This window comes from Heterodontus francisci, chromosome 29 (genome assembly GCF_036365525.1).
Source record: "Heterodontus francisci isolate sHetFra1 chromosome 29, sHetFra1.hap1, whole genome shotgun sequence".
In the NCBI taxonomy this organism is placed as follows: Eukaryota; Metazoa; Chordata; class Chondrichthyes; order Heterodontiformes; family Heterodontidae; genus Heterodontus; species Heterodontus francisci.
Window position 1 is genome coordinate 11030760 of NC_090399.1, and position 19325 is coordinate 11050084.

At 48.7% G+C, this 19325-nt stretch overlaps 1 protein-coding gene across 1 annotated transcript in view; it reads left to right on the plus strand.

The window, feature by feature from the left end:
* LOC137345919 (tumor necrosis factor ligand superfamily member 15-like) overlaps positions 1-11875 on the plus strand; it is a 48100-nt gene extending 36225 nt beyond the window's left edge. Inside the window, exon 4 of the mRNA XM_068009165.1 lies at positions 10554-11875. Coding sequence (XP_067865266.1) covers positions 10554-10987 — 434 coding nt within the window. The 3' untranslated portion in view covers positions 10988-11875. The remainder of the gene's footprint in view (positions 1-10553) is intronic.
* The last annotated feature ends 7450 nt before the right edge of the window (positions 11876-19325 follow it).

Here is a 19325-nt window from a genome sequence, read left to right on the forward strand (position 1 = left end):
AAATCCCTTCTCATTCACCTCCACTGTACGCATTCTCAATGGAGAAAATCCCATTCCCTTTCTCTTCCACTGTACACATTCCCAATGGAGCAAGCACACTTCCCATTCACTCCCATCGTAAACATTCCCAATGGAGCAAACCCCCTTCCCATTCACTCCCACTGTACACATTCCCAAAGAAGCAAACCCCCTTCCCATTCACTCTCACTGTACACATTCCTAATAGAGCAAATCCCCTTCCCATTAACTCCTATTGTACACATTCCCAATGGAGCAAACCCCCGTCACATTCACTCCCACTGTACACAACGCGAATGGAGCTAATGCCCATTCCATTCACACCCACTGTACACATTTCCAATGCAGAAAAATGCCGTCCCACTCACTCCCACTGTACACATTCCCAATTCAGAAAATCCCTTCCCACTCAAGCCCACTGTAGACAATCCGAATGGAGAAAACCCCTTCCCGTTCACTCCGACTGTACACATTGCCAATGCAGCAAACTTACTTCCCATTCACTCCCACTGTACACATTTCCAATGCAGAAAAATTCCGTCCCATTCACTCCCACTGTACACATTCCCAATTCAGAAAAATTCCGTCCCACTCACTCCCACTGTGCACATTCCCAATTCAGAAAATCCCTTCCCACTCAAGCCCACTGTAGACAATCCAAATGGAGAAAACCCCTTCCTGTTCACTCCGACTGTACACATTCCCAATCGGGAAAATCCCTTCCCATTGACCCCCTCTGTACACATGCCCAACGGAGCAAAACCACCTCCGATTCTCTCCCACTGTACACACGCCCAATGGAGCAAATACCCTTCCCATTCACTCCCATTGTACACTTTCCCAAAGGAGCAAATCTTCTTTCCATTCACTCCCACTGTACATGATCCCAATGGACAAAATTCCTTCCCATTCACCACCAATGTACACATTCCCAATTGAAAAATCCCTTTCAATTCACCCTCAATTTAAACATTCCCAATGGAGCAAATACCTTCCCATTCACTCCCATTGTACACATTCCCAATGGAGCAAACCCCCTTCCCATTCACTCCCACTATACACATTCCCAATGGAGCAAACTCCCATCCCATTCAGTCCCATTGTACACATTACCAATGGAGCAAACCCCCTTCCCATTCACTCCCATTGTACACATTCCCAATGGAAAAACACGCTTCCCATTCACTCCCACTGTACACAACCCGAATGGAGCAAACCCCCTTCCCATTCACTCCCACTATGCACATTCCCAATGGAGCAAACTCCCTTCCCATTCACTCCAACTGTACACATTCCCAATGGAGCAAACCCCCTTCCCATTCAGTCCCACATTACACATTCCCAATGGAGAACACACCCATCCCATTCACTCCCGCTGTTCACATTGCCGAAGGAGCAAATTTCCTTCCCATCACTCCAACTGTACACATTCCCAGTGGTGAAAATCCCTTCCCATTCACCCCCACTGTACACATTCCCAATGGAGCAAATCCCTTTCAATTCACTCCCATTGTACAGATTCCCAATGGAGCAAACCCCCATCCCATTCAGTCCCACTTTTCACATTCCCAAGGATCAAACCCCCTTCCCATTCACTCCCACTGTACACATTCCCAATGGAGAAAATCCCTTCCCATTCACTCCCACTGTACACATTCATAGAGTCATAGAGTCGTACAGCACAGAAACAGGCCCTTCGGCCCACAGCGTCCATGTTGACCATAATGCCTTTCTATACTAATCCCACCTGCCTGCATTAATTCCATATCCCTCTATGCCTTGCTCATTCATGTACCTGTCCAGATGCCTCTTAAATGTTGCTGCTGTTCCTGCCTCCACCACCACCTCCTCAGGCAGCTCATTCCAGATACCCACTATTCTTTGTGTGAAAAATGTACCCCTTTGATCCCCTTTAAACCTCCTCCCTCTCACCTTAAATCTATGCCCTCTAGATTTAGTCACCCCTACCATGGGAAACAGACTCTGGCTATCTACCCTATCTATGCCTCTCATAATTTTATATACCTCTATAATGTCCCCTCTCAGCCTCCTTCACTCCAGGGAAAACAGACCCAGCCTATCCAATCTCTCTTTATAACTCAAGCCCTCCAAACATGGCAACCACCTTGTGAATCTTTTCTGCACCCTCTCTAGTTTAATCACATCTTTCCTGTAGTGCGGCGACCAGAACTGCACACAGTACTCCAAATGTGGCCTAACCAACGTTATGTACAACTGTACTCTCTTGTACTCAATGCCTCGGCCGATGAAGGCAAGCATGCCGTACGCCTTCTTCACCACCCTGTCTGTGTTGCCACTTTCAGGGAACTATGTACTTGCACCCCAAGGTCTCTCTGCTCAACAACACTCCCCACTTTCCCAGTTTATCTATATCCTGTTGTAACCTTAGACAACCTTCTTCACTGTCCACTATACCACCAATTTTGGTGTCATCTGCAAACTTACTAATCATGCCCCCTACATTCACATCCAAGTCATTAATATATATGACAAGCAACAGAGAGCCCAGCACCGATCCCTGCGGCACACCACTGGTCACCGGCCTCCAATCTGACAAACAACCCTTCACTACCACCCTCTGCCTTCTATCACCAAGCCAAATTTGTATCCTATTTGCTAGCTCACCCTGGATCCCATGTGTTCGAACCTTCTGGACCAGCCTACCATGCGGGACCTTGTCAAAGGCCTTGCTAAAGTCCATGCAGACAACGTCCATCGCCCTGCCCTCGTCAATCCTCTTGGTCACCTTCTCAAAAAACTCAATCAAATTCGTGAGACATGATTTCCCACGCACAAAACCACGCTGACTATCCCTAATCAGACCTTGCCTTTCCAAATGCATATAAATCCTGTCTCTCAGAATCCCTTTCAATAACTTACCCACCACTGATGTAAAGTGATGTAAAGCCTGTAGTTCCCTGGCTTATCCCTGCTGCCCTTCTTAAATAAATGCACAACATTAGCTATCCTCCAGTCTTCAGGTACCTCACCCGTGGCCAACCATGATACAAAACTCTCTGCCAGGGCCCCATCATTCTCCTCCCTTGCTTCCCAAAGCACCCTAGGATATACCTGGTCAGGCCTGGGGATTTATCCACCTTAATGCGCTTTAAAACCTCCAACACCTCCTCCTTTGTAATATTGATCTGCTCCAGGATATCACTGTTCCCTCCTTGAACTCACTAGCTTCCATGACCTTCTCCACGGTAATTACAGACGAGATGTATTCATTTAAGACCTCGCCCATTTCCCGTGGCTCCACACATAGATTACCACACTGATCCTTAAGGGGATTGACTCTCTCCCCAGCTACCCTTTTACTTTTAATATACTTATAGAATCTTTTAGGATTCTTCTTTATCTTCTCTGCCAGGGAAATCTCATGGCCCCTTTTCGCCCTCCTAATTTCCTTCTTTAGTGTACTCCTCCATCCCCTATACTCCTCAAGGGACTCGCTTGATCCCAGCTGCCTATACCTGACATATGCCTCCTTCTTTGTACTGACCAGACCCTCTATATCCCTCGACAACCATGGTTCCCTAAACTTGCCAGCCTTGCCCTTCCATCTAACAAGAACATGCCGGCCCTGAACTCTTCCTATCTCACTTTTAAAAGCCTCCCACTTGCCAGACGTCCCTTTACCTGTAAACAGCCTCTCCCATTCAACTTTTGAGAGTTCCTGTCTGCGCCATCGAAATTAGCCTTCCCCCAATTTAGGACATCAACCTGAGGACCAGTCCTATCCTTTTCCATAACTATCTTGAAGCTAATAGAGTTATGGTCACTGGTCCCAAAGTACTCCCCCACTGACACATCAACCACCTGCCCAGACTCATTTCCTAAGAGGAGGTCGAGTGTAGCCCCTTCTCTCATCGGGCCATCCACATACTGCTTCAGAAAACTATCCTGGACCCACTTAACAAATTCTTCCCCATCTGATCCCTTAGCACTAAGGCAGTCCCAGTCAGTATTAGGGAAGTTAAAATCACCTACTATTACAACCCTATAATTCCTACATCTATCTGTGATTTCCCTATATATTTGCTCCTCCAATTCCCTCTGATTATTGGGGGGCCTATAGTATTTATTTTATTTATTTAGAGATACAGCACTGAAACAGGCCCTTCGGCCCACCGAGTCTGTGCCAACCATCAACCACCCATTTATACAAATCCTACATTAATCCCATATTCCTACCACAGCCCCACCTTCCCTCAATTCCCCTACCACCTACCTATACTAGGGGCAATTTATAAAGGCCAATTAACCTATCAACCTGCAAGCCTTTGGCTGTGGGAGGAAACCAGAGCACCCGGCAAAAACCCACACAGTTACAGGGAAAACTTGCAAACTCCGCACAGGTAGTACCCAGAATTGAACCCAGGTCGCTGGAGCTGTGAGGCTGCGATGCTAACCACTGCACCACTGTGCTGCCCAATATAATCCCATCAAAGTGATCACCCCTTTCTTATTTCTAAGTTCTACCCATATGGCCTCGCTGGACGTTCCCCCCGGGATATCCTCTCTAAGTACTGCCGTGATGTCCACCCTAATCACTACTGCAACTCCCCTTCCTCTCTTACCTCCACCTCTGTCACGCCAGAAGCATCGGTACCCCGGAACATTGAGCTGCCAGTCCTGCCCATCCCTCAACCACGTTTCCGTAATAGCTGTAATATCACAATCGCATGTACTGATCCATGCTCTGAGTTCATCTGCCTTACCTGTAAGGCTTCTTGCATTAAAGTAAATGCAGTTTAGCCTACCACACCTTCCACGCTCCCTGTCCTGCCCCTGCCCGGCCTGCCTACTGGACTTGCTTGCTTCAACTTCTACATTTGCCTCAACTATCTCATCGGAGAGACTACTACTTTGGGTCCCACCCCCCTGCAAGACTAGTTTAAAACCTCCCCGCAAGGATATTCGTCCCCTTCCAGTTCAGATGTAACCCGTCCCTCTTGTACAGTTCACCTCTGCACCAGAAGAGATCCCAATGATCCAAGTAGCTGAAGCCCTCCCGCCTACACCAGCTCTTCAGCCACGCATTCATTTGCCCTATCCTCCTATTCCTACCCTCACTAGCACGTGGCACAGGGAGTAATCCTGAGATTACAACCCTAGAGGTCCTGCTTTTTAACCTTCTGCCTCACTCCCTATATTCACTTTGCAGGACCTCATCTCTCTTCCTGCCTATGTCGTTAGTACCAATAAGGACCACGACCTGTGGCTGCTCACCCTCCCCTTTCAGAATGTCCTGCAGCTGCTCCGAGACATCCTTGACCCTAGCACCAGGGAGGCAACGTACCATCCTGGAGTCTCGTTTGTGGCCACAGAAACGCCTATCTGAACCCCTTACGAAGAATACCCTATTACTATAGCTCTTCCACCCCTTTTCCTCCCCTGCTGTGCAGCAGAGCCCTCTGTGGTGCCACGGATTTGGCTGTTGCTGCTTTCCCCGGGAGGTCATCCCCCCCAACAGTATCCAAAGAGGTATATCTGTTTGAGAGGGGGATAGCCACAGGGGACTCCTGCACTACCTGCCTGCACCTACTACTCCCTCTGGTGGTCACACATCCCATTTCTGCCTGTGCAGCCATTACCTGCAGTGTGACCACCTCACTAAACGTGCTATCCATGACGTCCTCAGCATCACGGATGCTCCACAGTGAATCCACTCGCAGCTCCAGCTCCGTAATGCGGGTAGCCAGTAGCTGCAGCTGGATACACTTCCTGCACACATGGTCATCAGGGACACTGGAAGCGTCCCTGATTTCCCACATAGCGCAGGAGGGCCATATCACGGGGCTGAGCTCTCCTGCCATGACTTACCCTTAGATTAATCAGTTACTCCCTGAATTAAAAGATACTAATTACACTAGGGGTCTTGTTCTACTCCAAACACTATCCACTACAATCTAAAATCCTTAATAAATTACTCTAAAGAACAAAGAAAATTACAGCACAGGAACAGGCCCTTCGGCCCTCCAAGCCTGCGCCGATCCAGATCCTCTATCTAAACATGTCGCCTATTTTCTAAGGGTCTGTATCTCTTTACTTCCTGCCCATTCATGTATCTGTCTGGATACATCTTAAAAGACGCTATCGTGCCCGCGTCTACCACCTCCGCTGGCAACGCGTTCCAGGCACCCACCACCCTCTGTGTAAAGAACTTTCCACGCATATCCCCCCTAAACTTTTCCCCTCTCACTTTGAACTCGTGACCCCTAGTAATTGAATCCCCCACTCTGGGAAAAAGCTTCTTGCTATCCAACCTGTCTATACCTCTCATGATTTTGTACACATTAATTTAAGTAGTACTATGCACCGTGGGAGTCAGTTGCCAGCATTCGCCAGAGCTGGCGGGCAGCCATAAAGACAGGGCTAAATTGTGGCGAGTCGAAGAGACTTAGTAGTTGGCAGGAAAAAAGACAGAGGCGCAAGGGGAGAGCCAACTGTGCAACAGCCCCAACAAACAAATTTCTCTGCAGCACCTGTGGAAGAGCCTGTCACTCCAGAATTGGCCTTTATAGCCACTCCAGGCGCTGCTTCACAAACCACTGACCACCTCCAGGCGCGTATCCATTGTCTCTCGAGATAAGGAGGCCCAAAAGAATGCACCTTATCACTGGAGGTTCTTTTTCAAAAGAAATTTCCCCTTTTTTAAACAAAACATTTTTGACCAAAACATTGAACCAAAACATTTTCCATTCACTCCACTGTACAGTATATTTGAGTCTTTGAATATTTTTAAGGCAGAGATAGATTCTTGATGAGCAAGGGGGTGAAAGATGATCAGGAGTAGGCAGGAATGTGGAGTTAAGGTTACAATTAGATCAGCCATGATCTTATTGAATGGTGGAGCACTCTAGGTGCCGAATAGCCTACTCCTGCTTCTAATTCGTATATCCATATGTAATCCTAATGGATCCAACCACTTCCCATTCATTCCCACTGTATACATTCCCAATGGATCAATCCCCTTGCCATTTACTCCCACTGTACACATTCCCAATGGCTTAAACCCCTTCCCGCTATGTTTGAAAGTGATTTAATTCATTCTGAAACTAGGGTCTTAAATCTGAACAAAGGGAGCTATGAAGGTATGAGAGACAGGTTGGCTTTGGTGGATTGGGTGAATTTACTAAAAGATTTGATGGTAGACAGGCAATGGCTAGTATTTAATGATGTATTACACTGTTGAAAACAAACATGCATTCCTCTAAGACACAAAAACCCAACAGGAAAGATGAATCAACCATGGCTAACAAAAGAAGTTAAAGATTGCAGTAGGTCAAAGGAAGTGGTTTATAAGTTTGCCAGAAAAAGTCTTAAGTCTGAGGATTGGGAACAATTTAGAATCCAGCAAAGGATGACCAAGAAACTGTTAAAAGAGAATATGAATGCAAGCTGGTGTGATACCTAAAGGCGGACTGTTAAAGCTTCTTTAGGTATGTGAAAAGGAAAAGATTAGCAAGGACAAATGTGGGCCTATTATAGGCGGAGACAGGAGAATTTATAATGGTGAATATGGAAATGGCGGAAAAACGAAACAATTATGTTTTATCTGTCTTCTCAGAGGAAGATACAGAAAATCTCCCAGAAATACTAGGGAACCAAGGGACTTGTGAAAAGGAAGAACTGAAAGAAATTAGTATTAATAAAGAGGTTGTACTCGAAAAAATAACTGGATTGAGGGTTGATAACTCCCCTGGACCAGATGAGCTACATCCCAGTGTTGAAGGAGGTGGTTATAGAGATAGTGGATGCATTGGTGGTTATCTTTTCAAACTTTCATAGATTCTGGAAGGGTTCCTGCAGACTGGAAAGTAGCAAATGTAACCCCAGCATTTAAGAAGGGAAGGGAGGAGAAAACGGGGAACTACAGACCTGTTAGTTTGACGTCACTAGTAGGGAAAATGGAAGAATCTATTGTAAACGATGTGATAACTAGACACTTAGAAAATAATGATATCATTGGGCAGAGTCAACATGGATATATGAAAGGGAAATCATGTTTCACAAATATGCTAGAGTTTTTTGAGCATGTTACTTGTAGCATAAATAAAGGAGAACCAGTGGATGTGGTTTATTTGGATTTTCAGAAGGCTTTTGATAAGGTTCCACACAGGAGTTTAGTAAACAAAACTAGAACACATGAGATTGGGGGTAATATACTGCAATGGATAGAGAATTGGTTAACAGACAGAAAACAGAGAGTAGGAATAAACGGGTCATTCTCAGGATAGCAGGCTGTTACTAGTGGGGTACCGCAAGGGTCAGTGCTGGGACCACAGCTGTTCACAAGCTATATAAATGATTTGCATATGGGGATCAATTGTAATATTTCCAAATTTGCTGATGAGACAGAACTAGGTGGGAATGTAAGTTGTGAGGAGGATACAAGGAGGCTTCAAGGCGATTTGGACAGGTTATGTGAATGGGCAAGAACATGGCAGAAGAAATATAATGTGAAGAAGTGTGAAGTTATCCACTTTGGTAGAAAAAACAGAAAGGCAGAGTATTTCCTAAATGGTGAGAGGTTGGGAAGTGTCGATGTCCAAAGAGACCTGGGTGTCCTTGTTCATGAGTCACTAGAAGCTAGTATGCAGGTGTCGCAAGCAATTAGGAAGGCAAATGGCTTTCAACGTAAGGAGTTTTGAGTCCAGGAATAAAAATGGCTTGCTGCAATTGTTTAGAGTTTCGCTGAGCCCGCACCTGGAGTATTGTGTACAGTTTTGGTCTCCTCATCTAAGGAACGATATACTTGCCATAGAGGAAGTGCAATGGAGGTTCACCAGACGAATCTCTGGGATGATGGGATTATCTTATGAGAAAAGATTGAGGAAACTGGGCCTGTATTCTTTAGAGTTTTGAAGAATGAGAGGTGATCTCATTGAGATTTACAAAATTCTTACAGGGCGTGTCAGGGTAGATGTAGATAGCATCCAATGGATCAAACCCCCTTCCCATTCTCTCCCATTGAACACAACCCAATGGATCAAACCCCCTTCCCATTCCCTCGCATTGAACACAACCCAATGGATCAAACCCCCTTCCCATTCTCTCCCATTGAACACAACCCAATGGATCAAACCCCCTTCCCATTCTCTCCCATTGAACACAACCCAATGGATCAAACCCCCTTCCCATTCCCTCGCATTGAACACAACCCAATGGATCAAACCCCCTTCCCATTCCCTCGCATTGAACACAACCCAATGGATCAAACCCCCTTCCCATTCTCTCCCATTGAACACAGCCCAATGGATCAAACCCCCTTCCCATTCTCTCGCATTGAACACAACCCAATGGATCAAACCCCCTTCCCATTCCCTCGCATTGGACACAACCCAATGGATCAAACCCCCTTCCCATTCTCTCCCATTGAACACAACCCAATGGATCAAACCCCCTTCCCATTCCCTCGCATTGGACACAACCCAATGGATCAAACCCCCTTCCCATTCTCTACCATTGAACACAGCCCAATGGATCAAACCCCCTTCCCATTCTCTCGCATTGAACACAACCCAATGGATCAAACCCCCTTCCCATTCCCTCGCATTGGACACAACCCAATGGATCAAACCCCCTTCCCATTCTCTCCCATTGAACACAGCCCAATGGATCAAACCCCCTTCCCATTCTCTCCCATTGAACACAACCCAATGGATCAAACCCCCTTCCCATTCCCTCGCATTGGACACAACCCAATGGATCAAACCCCCTTCCCATTCTCTCCCATTGAACACAACCCAATGGATCAAACCCCCTTCCCATTCTCTCCCATTGAACACAACCCAATGGATCAAACCCCCTTCCCATTCTCTCCCATTGAACACATTCTGAATGGGCCAAACACCTTTCTATTCCTAGATCTGCTCCATCTTTGATGCAGGCAGCTGCCTAGGCCATCGCTAGCTTTAATATCACAGGCCCTGCAACTACCTGTGTGGGAAATGGGGCCTGTGCCGTTGTGCTCTCACCGAATTCATGAGCTGCTGCCTTTTCCAAACATAAACCAGTATAGTTTGGCAGTTATTTAAAAGCCTCATTAGTGGCTTATTTAATCTGGAACATGTCAGAGCTCTTTACAAAAAAGTAATTCACTGTATTTGGAATGCTTTATAAAATACCTTTAAAAAAAATCCTACCTGTTACTAGTTGTGCATTTCGTCTCAAAGGACCGAGGATTGTCGTTTACCAGCCCAGTATGTCCAGTTTGTGGAATTGGTTTATGAAGCAGGTTTCTGGAAATATTCTATTTTGATTGGCAGTTCTGTAGCCAAAAACAGAGAGGCAAAAATGTTTAAGGAGGGAATTCCAGAGCTTAGGGCCCAGGCAGCTAAAGGCATGACCCATGACCACCAATGGTGCGATGATGGGAGTGGGAGACAGACAGGAGGCTGGAGTGGCAGGAAAGCAGGGTTACTGGGCTTGGTACACGTAAGCATGGTGCACGAGCCTTGTGTACTGGGTTGGGTGTTGACTTCAATTCCGGTTCTCATTTTCAGGCTCGAAAGGTTGGAACCTGAGTGGGGAGTTGCAGCTGCAGGCCCTGCAGTGGGATTTTGAGACGGGAATGGCCTACTCCAACATGGGCTACGCAGACGGGCACCTGCAGATCCCGCAGAGTGGCCTCTACTACGTGTACTCCCAGGTGGCCTTCTACCTGCCGTCGTGTGAGGAGCTAAGAGCTCAGGAGCCGAGCACAGGAGTTCTGACTCACAATGTGTACAAGAGGACTGACTCCTATCCTGAGCCCACCGCGCTGCTAACAGCTACCAAGTCTGTGTGTGAGAGCGGCCTGGGGGACTGGCACATCACTATCAGCCAGGGAGCCCTCTTCACCCTGCAGGTGAGAGACAGGCTCTTTGTCACTGTCAACAAGGCGGCCCTGGTGGAGCACATGGAACAGAAGACCTTCTTCGGGGCCTTCATGTTATGAACTTGCAGGGGATCCACCCCACTGAGAATTGAGGACTTTCACCAATTCAGTCCGTTCCGGCCCTTGGAAGGGCTTTTGATAGGGGGTACGAGGAGAAATTATCTCCACTGGCAGGAGGGTCAATAACCGGGCAATAATTGGTAAAAGGGAGATGAGGAGAATTTTTTTTTTTAATGATCTGGAATGCATTGAAAGGTGAAAGACAGGAGAAGGCCATTCAGCCCCTCGAGCCTGTACTAGTATTAAGTCAGAACATGGCTGATCTGTATTTTAACCCGACCTACCCGCCGTGGTTCGGCATCTTTTAATACCTTTACCTAAGAAAAAACTAGTAATCTCAGTTTCGAAATCTTTCATTGACTCCCAGCCTGAAGAGAGATAGCTGCAGATTTCCATTGTCCTTTGTGTGAGGAAGTGCTTCTTGCTGTCAGCACTAAACGGCCTCGCTCTAAGTTTAAGGTATGCCTCTTGTTCCGGAGTCTGCCTCTACCAGAGGATAAGGTGTGGGACAGTCAGATCCACCACAACTGCTCGACAATCAGAAAGCTTCATTCTGTTTCAATTCATACCCGACCTTTACCCATCTGGGGGTGAATCACGGCTCCAAACTGCTTTCTGACCCTGTGCAATTCTTCTGATCTTCAAGATGTTTCAATCGGATTGAGTCTGGAAGCTAACTTGCAAAATATGTGCTTTTCTAGAGCACCGTTCAAGTCGTCAGGACAGCCCAAAGCGTTTTACAGCCAATGAAGTGCTTTTGAAGTGTCGTGTGGGAACCTTACTTTTACTTGAATTTTATTTTGTTAACTGGTCAGTGAAAAGGCTGCTCAGATCCCGCATCACTAACTCTGCAAACTGTCCAGAATAAAATATTCTCCGTTGAAAGCTTCTGCCATTTACAAAGTCTTTTGATTCCATTAAACTCCAAATTAGCACCAAACACCATGTTATTCATGATATTAAAGCACATGGAATCGGTCAGACACTGTCCTGTCCCCCTCTGGGACTGGGTGGGGCAGTGGGTCAGACACTGTCCTGTCCCCCTCTGGGACTGGGTGGGGCAGTGGGTCAGACACTGTCCTGTCCCCCTCTGGGACAGGGTGGAGCAGTGGGTCAGACACTGTCCTGTCCCCCTCTGGGACAGGGTGGAGCAGTGGGTCAGACACTGTCCTTTCCCCCTCTGGGACCGGGTGGGGCAGTGGGTCAGACACTGTCCTTTTCCCCTCTGGGACTGGGTGGAGCAGTGGGTCAGACACTGTCCTTTCCCCCACTGGGACAGGGTGGAGCAGTGGGTCAGACACTGTCCTGTCCCCCTCTGGGACTGGGTGGAGCAGTGGGCCAGACACTGTCCTTTCCCCCTCTGGGACAGGGTGTGGCAGTGGGTCAGACACTGTCCTTTCCCCCTCTGGGACAGGGTGGAGCAGTGGGTCAGACACTGTCCTTTCCCCCTCTGGGACTAGGAGGGGCAGTGGGTCAGACACTGTCCTTACCCCCTCTGGGACAGGGTGGGGCAGTGGGTCAGACACTGTCCTTTCCCCATCTGGGAATGGGTGATGCAGTGGGTCAGACACTGTCCTTTCCCCCTCTGGGAATGGGTGATGCAGTGGGTCAGACACTGTTTATTTCCCCCTCTGGGACTGGGTGATGCAGTGGGTCAGACACTGTCCTTTCCCCATCTGGGAATGGGTGATGCAGTGGGTCAGACACTGTCCTTTCCCCCTCTGGGACTGGGTGATGCAGTGGGTCAGTCACTGTCCTTTCCCCTCTGGGACTGGGTGGAGCAGTGGGTCAGACACTGTCCTTTCCCCTCTAGGACTGGGTGAGGCAGTGGGTCAGACACTGTCCTTACCCCCTCTGGGACAGGGTGAGGCAGTGGGTCAGACACTGTCCTTTCCCCCTCTGGGACTAGGTCGGCAGTGGGTCAGACATTGTCCTTTCCCCCTCTGGGACTGGGAGGGACAGTGGGTCAGACCCTGTCCTTTCCCCTTCTGGAACTGGGTGGGACAGTGGGTCAGACACTGTCCTTTCCCCTCTAGGACTGGGTGAGGCAGTGGGTCAGACACTGTCCTTACCCCCTCTGGGACTGGGTGGAGCAGTGGGTCAGACACTGTCCTTTCCCCCTCTGGGACAGGGTGGAGCAGTGGGTCAGACACTGTCCTTTCCCCCTCTGGGACAGGGTGGAGCAGTGGGTCAGACACTGTCCTTTCCCCCTCTGGGACTAGGTCAGCAGTGGGTCAGACACTGTCCTTTCCCCCTCTGGGACTAGGTGGGGCACTGGGTCAGATACTGTCCTTTCCCTCTCTGGGACTGGGTGGAGCAGTGGGTCAGACACTGTCCTTTCCCCCTCTGTGACTAGGTGGGACAGTGGGTCAGACACTGACCTTTCCCCCTCTGGGACAGGGTGGGGCAGTGGGTCAGACACTGTCCTTTCCCCATCTGGGAATGGGTGATGCAGTGGGTCAGACACTGTCCTTTCCCCCTCTGGGACTGGGTGAATCAGTGGGTCAGACACTGTCCTTTCCCCCTTGGGAATGGGTGATGCAGTGGGTCAGCCACTGTCCTTTCCCCATCTGGGAATGGGTGATGCAGTGGGTCAGACACTGTCCTTTCCCCCTCTGGGACTGGGTGATGCAGTGGGTCAGACACTGTCCTTTCCCCCTTGGGAATGGGTGATGCAGTGGGTCAGACACTGTTTATTTCCCCCTCTGGGACTGGGTGATGCAGTGGGTCAGACATTGTCCTTTCCCCCTCTGGGACTGGGTGATGCAGTGGGTCAGACACTGTCCTTTCCCCCTCTGGGACTGGGTGATGCAGTGGGTCAGACACTGTCCTTTCCCCCTTGGGAATGGGTGATGCAGTGGGTCTGACACTGTCCTTTCCCCCTCTGGGACTGGGTGATGCAGTGGGTCAGACACTGTCCTTTCCCCCTTGGGACTGGGTGATGCAGTGGGTCAGACACTGTCCTTTCCCCCTTGGGAATGGGTGATGCAGTGGGTCAGACACTGTTTATTTCCCCATCTGGGAATGGGTGATGCAGTGGGTCAGACACTGTCCTTTCCCCCTCTGGGACTGGGTGATGCAGTGGGTCAGACACTGTCCTTTCCCCCTTGGGAATGGGTGATGCAGTGGGTCAGACAATGTTTATTTCCCCCTCTGGGACTGGGTGATGCAGTGGGTCAGACACTGTCCTTTTCGCCTCTGGGAATGGGTGATGTCCTGGACAATTTCTATTTGCAGCATCACCATTATCCTGTATAATGAACTATTTACAGCTGCCATCAGAATAGGAAAACAACCGTCTCCGGGATTTGGAATTCAAAATCAGCCAGTTTCCCCCAAGCAGGAATATTTTCCCTGTGGTACAACACTCCTCTCACCAGTCTGTGTTTCCCTCAAACAGGAACACTACCCCTGTCGTACAACACTCCTCTCTCCAGTCTGTGTTTCCCTCAAGCAGGAACACTATCCCTGTCGTACAACACTCCTCTCTCCAGTCTGTGTTTCCCTCAAACAGGAACACTACCCCTGTCGTACAACACTCCTCTCTCCAGTCTGTGTTTCCCTCAAGCAGGAACACTACCCCTTCAGTACAACACTCCTCTCTCCAGTCTGTGGTCCCCCCAAGCAGGAACACTACCCCTGTTGCACAACACTCCTCTCTCCAGTCTGTGTTTCCCTCAAGCAGGAACACTACCCCTGTAGTACAACACTCCTCTCTCCAGTCTGTGTTTCCCTCAAGCAGGAACACTATCCCTGTCGTACAACACTCCTCTCTCCAGTCTGTGTTTCCCCCAAGCAGGAACACTATCCCTGTCGTACAACATTCCTCCCTCCAGTCTGTGTTTCCCCCAAGCAGGAACACTATCCCTGTCGTACAACACTCCTCTCTCCAGTCTGTGTTTCCCCCAAGCAGGAACACTATCCCTGTCGTACAACACTCCTCTCTCCAGTCTGTGTTTCCCTCAAGCAGGAACACTACCCCTGTAGCACAACACTCCTCTCTCAAGCCTGATTTTCCCTCAAGCAGGAACACTATCCCTGTCGTACAACACTCCTCTCTCCAGTCTGTGTTTCCCCCAAGCAGGAACACTATCCTGTCGTACAACATTCCTCTCTCCAGTCTGTGTTTCCCCCAAGCAGGAACACTATCCCTGTCGTACAACACTCCTCTCTCCAGTCTGTGTTTCCCCCAAGCAGGAACACTACCCCTGTCGTACAACACTCCTCTCTCCAGTCTGTGTTTCCCCCTAACAGGAACACTACCCATGTCATACAACATTCGTCTCTCCAGTCTGTGTTTCCCTCAAGCAGGAATACTTTCCCTGTGGTACAACACTCCTCTCACCAGTCTGTGTTTCCCTCAAACAGGAACACTACCCCTGTAGTACAACAATCCTCTTTCCAGTCTGTGTTTCCCTCAAGCAGGAATACTTTCCCTGTGGTACAACACTCCTCTCACCAGTCTGTGTTTCCCTCAAACAGGAACACTACCCCTGTAGTACAACAATCCTCTCACCAGTCTGTGTTTCCCTCAAACAGGAACACTACCCCTGTAGTACAACACTCCTCTCTCCAGTCTGTGTTTCGGACAAGCAGGAACAGTACCTATAGAGTACAAGCGTCCTCTCTCAAAGCTGTGTTTTTCCTAAGCAGGAACACTACCCCTGTCGTACAACAATCCTCCCTCCAGTCTGTGTTTCCCACAAGCAGGAACACTGCCCCTGTAGTACAACACTCCTCTCTCCAGTCTGTGTTTCCCCAAGCAGGGACACTACCCCTGTAGTACAACAGTCGTCACTCCTGTCTGTGTTTTCCCCAAACAGGAACACTGCTTCTGTTGTACAGCAATCCTCTCTCCAGTCTTTGTTCCACCCAAGCTGGAACACTACCCCTGTAGTACAACACTCCTCTCTCCAGTCTGTGTTTCCCTCAAGCAGGAACACTACCCCTGTAGCACAACACTCCTCTCTCAAGCCTGATTTTCCCTCAAGCAGGAACACTATCCCTGTCGTACAACACTCCTCTCTCCAGTCTGTGTTTCCCCCAAGCAGGAACACTATCCTGTCGTACAACATTCCTCTCTCCAGTCTGTGTTTCCCCCAAGCAGGAACACTATCCCTGTCGTACAACACTCCTCTCTCCAGTCTGTGTTTCCCCCAAGCAGGAACACTACCCCTGTCGTACAACACTCCTCTCTCCAGTCTGTGTTTCCCCCTAACAGGAACACTACCCATGTCATACAACATTCGTCTCTCCAGTCTGTGTTTCCCTCAAGCAGGAATACTTTCCCTGTGGTACAACACTCCTCTCACCAGTCTGTGTTTCCCTCAAACAGGAACACTACCCCTGTAGTACAACAATCCTCTTTCCAGTCTGTGTTTCCCTCAAGCAGGAATACTTTCCCTGTGGTACAACACTCCTCTCACCAGTCTGTGTTTCCCTCAAACAGGAACACTACCCCTGTAGTACAACAATCCTCTCACCAGTCTGTGTTTCCCTCAAACAGGAACACTACCCCTGTAGTACAACACTCCTCTCTCCAGTCTGTGTTTCGGACAAGCAGGAACAGTACCTATAGAGTACAAGCGTCCTCTCTCAAAGCTGTGTTTTTCCTAAGCAGGAACACTACCCCTGTCGTACAACAATCCTCCCTCCAGTCTGTGTTTCCCACAAGCAGGAACACTGCCCCTGTAGTACAACACTCCTCTCTCCAGTCTGTGTTTCCCCAAGCAGGGACACTACCCCTGTAGTACAACAGTCGTCACTCCTGTCTGTGTTTTCCCCAAACAGGAACACTGCTTCTGTTGTACAGCAATCCTCTCTCCAGTCTTTGTTCCACCCAAGCTGGAACACTACCCCTGTAGTACAACACTCCTCTCTCCAGGCTTTGTTTCACCCAAGCAGGAACACTACCCCTGTAGTACAACACTCCTCTCTCTAGTCTGTGTTACCTCCAAGCAGGAACACTACCCCTTTAGTTCCACACTCCTCTCCCCAGTCTGTGTTCTCGGCAAGCAGGAACACTACTCCTGGAGTACAACACTCCTCTCTCCAGTCTGTGGTCCCCCCAAGCAGGAACACTACCCCTGTAGCACAACACTCCTCTCTCCAGGCTGTGTTTCGGACAAGCAGGAACAGTACCTATAGAGTACAAGAGTCCTCTCTCAGGTCTGTGTTTTCCCCAAGCAGGAACACTACCCATACAGTACAACACTCCTCTCTCCAGTCTGTGTTTTTCCCAAGCAGGAACACTACCCCTGTAGTACAACACTGCTCTCTCCAGTCTGTGTTCTCGGCAAGCAGGAACACTACTCCTGTAGTACAACACTGCTCTCTCCAGTCTGTGTTCTCGGCAAGCAGGAACACTACCCAGACAGTACAATACTGCTCTCTCCAGTCTGTGTTCTCGGCAAGCAGGAACACTACTCCTGCCGTACAACACTGCTCTCTCCAGTCTGTGTTTCCCCAAGCAGGAACACTACCCCTGTAGTACAACACTGCTCTCTCCAGTCTGTGTTCTCGGCAAGCAGGAACACTACCCAGACAGTACAACACTGCTCTCTCCAGTCTGTGTTCTCGGCAAGCAGGAACACTACTCCTGTAGTACAACACTCCTCTCTCCTGTCTGTGTTCTCGGCAAGCAGGAACACTACTCCTGTAGTACAACACTTCTCTCTCTAGTCTGTGTTTTCCCCAAGCAGGAACACTACCCAGACAGTACAACACTCCTCTCTCCTGTCTGTGTTCTCGGCAAGCAGGAACACTACCCCTGTAGTACAACACTTCTCTCTCTAGTCTGTGTTTTCCCCAAGCAGGAACACTACCCAGACAGTACAACACTCCTCTCTCCTGTCTGTGTTCTCGGCAAGCAGGAACACTACCCCTGTAGTACAGCACTCTTCTCTCCAGTCTGAGTTTCCCCCACGCAGGAACACTACCCGTGCAGTATACAACACTACTTTTTTGGTTAGCACTCCTCTCTCCAGAGTGTTATCTGTGACTCATGTTTGGAGTTGCTGGGTTTGTTCCTTTTGGACTGAGGAGGCTGAGCCGTGATTTAGTGAAGGTCTCTACAGTTATGACGGACCCAGATAGAGTGGATATCGAGGACCTATTTCTCTTATCAGCGACGTCTATAACCAGGGAGCAGAGATTGAATGTAATTGATGGAAGGTTAAGAGTGGATATGAGGAGTAATTTATCACCCAGAGGATCATGGGGATCTGGAACTCACTCCTTTAAAGGGTGATAGAGGCAGAAACACTCGTCACTTGATTATGGAGATATTGTAATGTACAGGGCTATGATCCAAGGGTTGGAAGGTGGGATTAGACTTGATAGTTCTTTTTTGGCTTTCGGACACGATGGGCCGAATGGCCTCCTTCGCTGCTGGAAATCTTTCCACGTTTCTATGTTGAAGTGTTCCAACGATTTTGGAAATGGCGAGAAATGATCAACTGATGGTCAGGAACCGTCCAATCAGGTAACCAAGAGTTTGTTGGCTTTACGATTGTTTGTGGGGAGATGGGGCACTGTGACATTGGACATGTTAGGCACCAATGACAGGAATGGGGTGGGGCGGTTGGAGCTGGAAGTTTATGTGACAAAGCCTCCAGGAATGCTTCCAACCAGAGTTGACAATGGACTGTCTTGCTGTGGGCGAAAACTCTCGAAATGTTTCCCGTTTATATATTGTAATGTGTGCATTCCTTCCTGTCTGGATAATTCCAGTGCTGACCTCTATTTACCATCTCTCTGTCCCCGTGGGTCTAGATGTCCCTCTTTATGTTTGGAACAGTTACAGACAATACCACATGGAATCTGACCTGAAACCGATACAAACAGATTAACATCCAGATTGATGGAAATGGAATCTAAAAGTGACTCCGATACAGACCAGTTTGAAAATTTGCGCAATTATTTCAAATCCTGTCACCACCTTCTCAACGTGTGTTTTTGGGGCGGCACAATCGCTTGGTTAGCACCGTAGCCTCACAGCTCCAGCGACCCGGGTTCAATTCTGGGTACTGCCTGTGTGGAGTTTACAAGTTCTCCCTGTGTCTGCGTGGGTTTCCTCCGGGTGCTCCGGTTTCCTCCCACATGCCAAAAGACTTGCTGGTTGATAGGTTAATTGGCCATTATAAATTGCTCCTAGTATAGGTCGGTGGTAGGGAAATATGGGGACAGGTGGGGATGTGGTAGGAATATGGAATTAGTGTAGGATTAGTATAAATGGGTGGTTGATGGTCGGCACAGACTCGGTGGGCTGAAGGGCCTGTTTCAGTGCTGTATCTCTGAACTGAACTGAACTAAACCCACAATTAATTGTTCCTGTAAT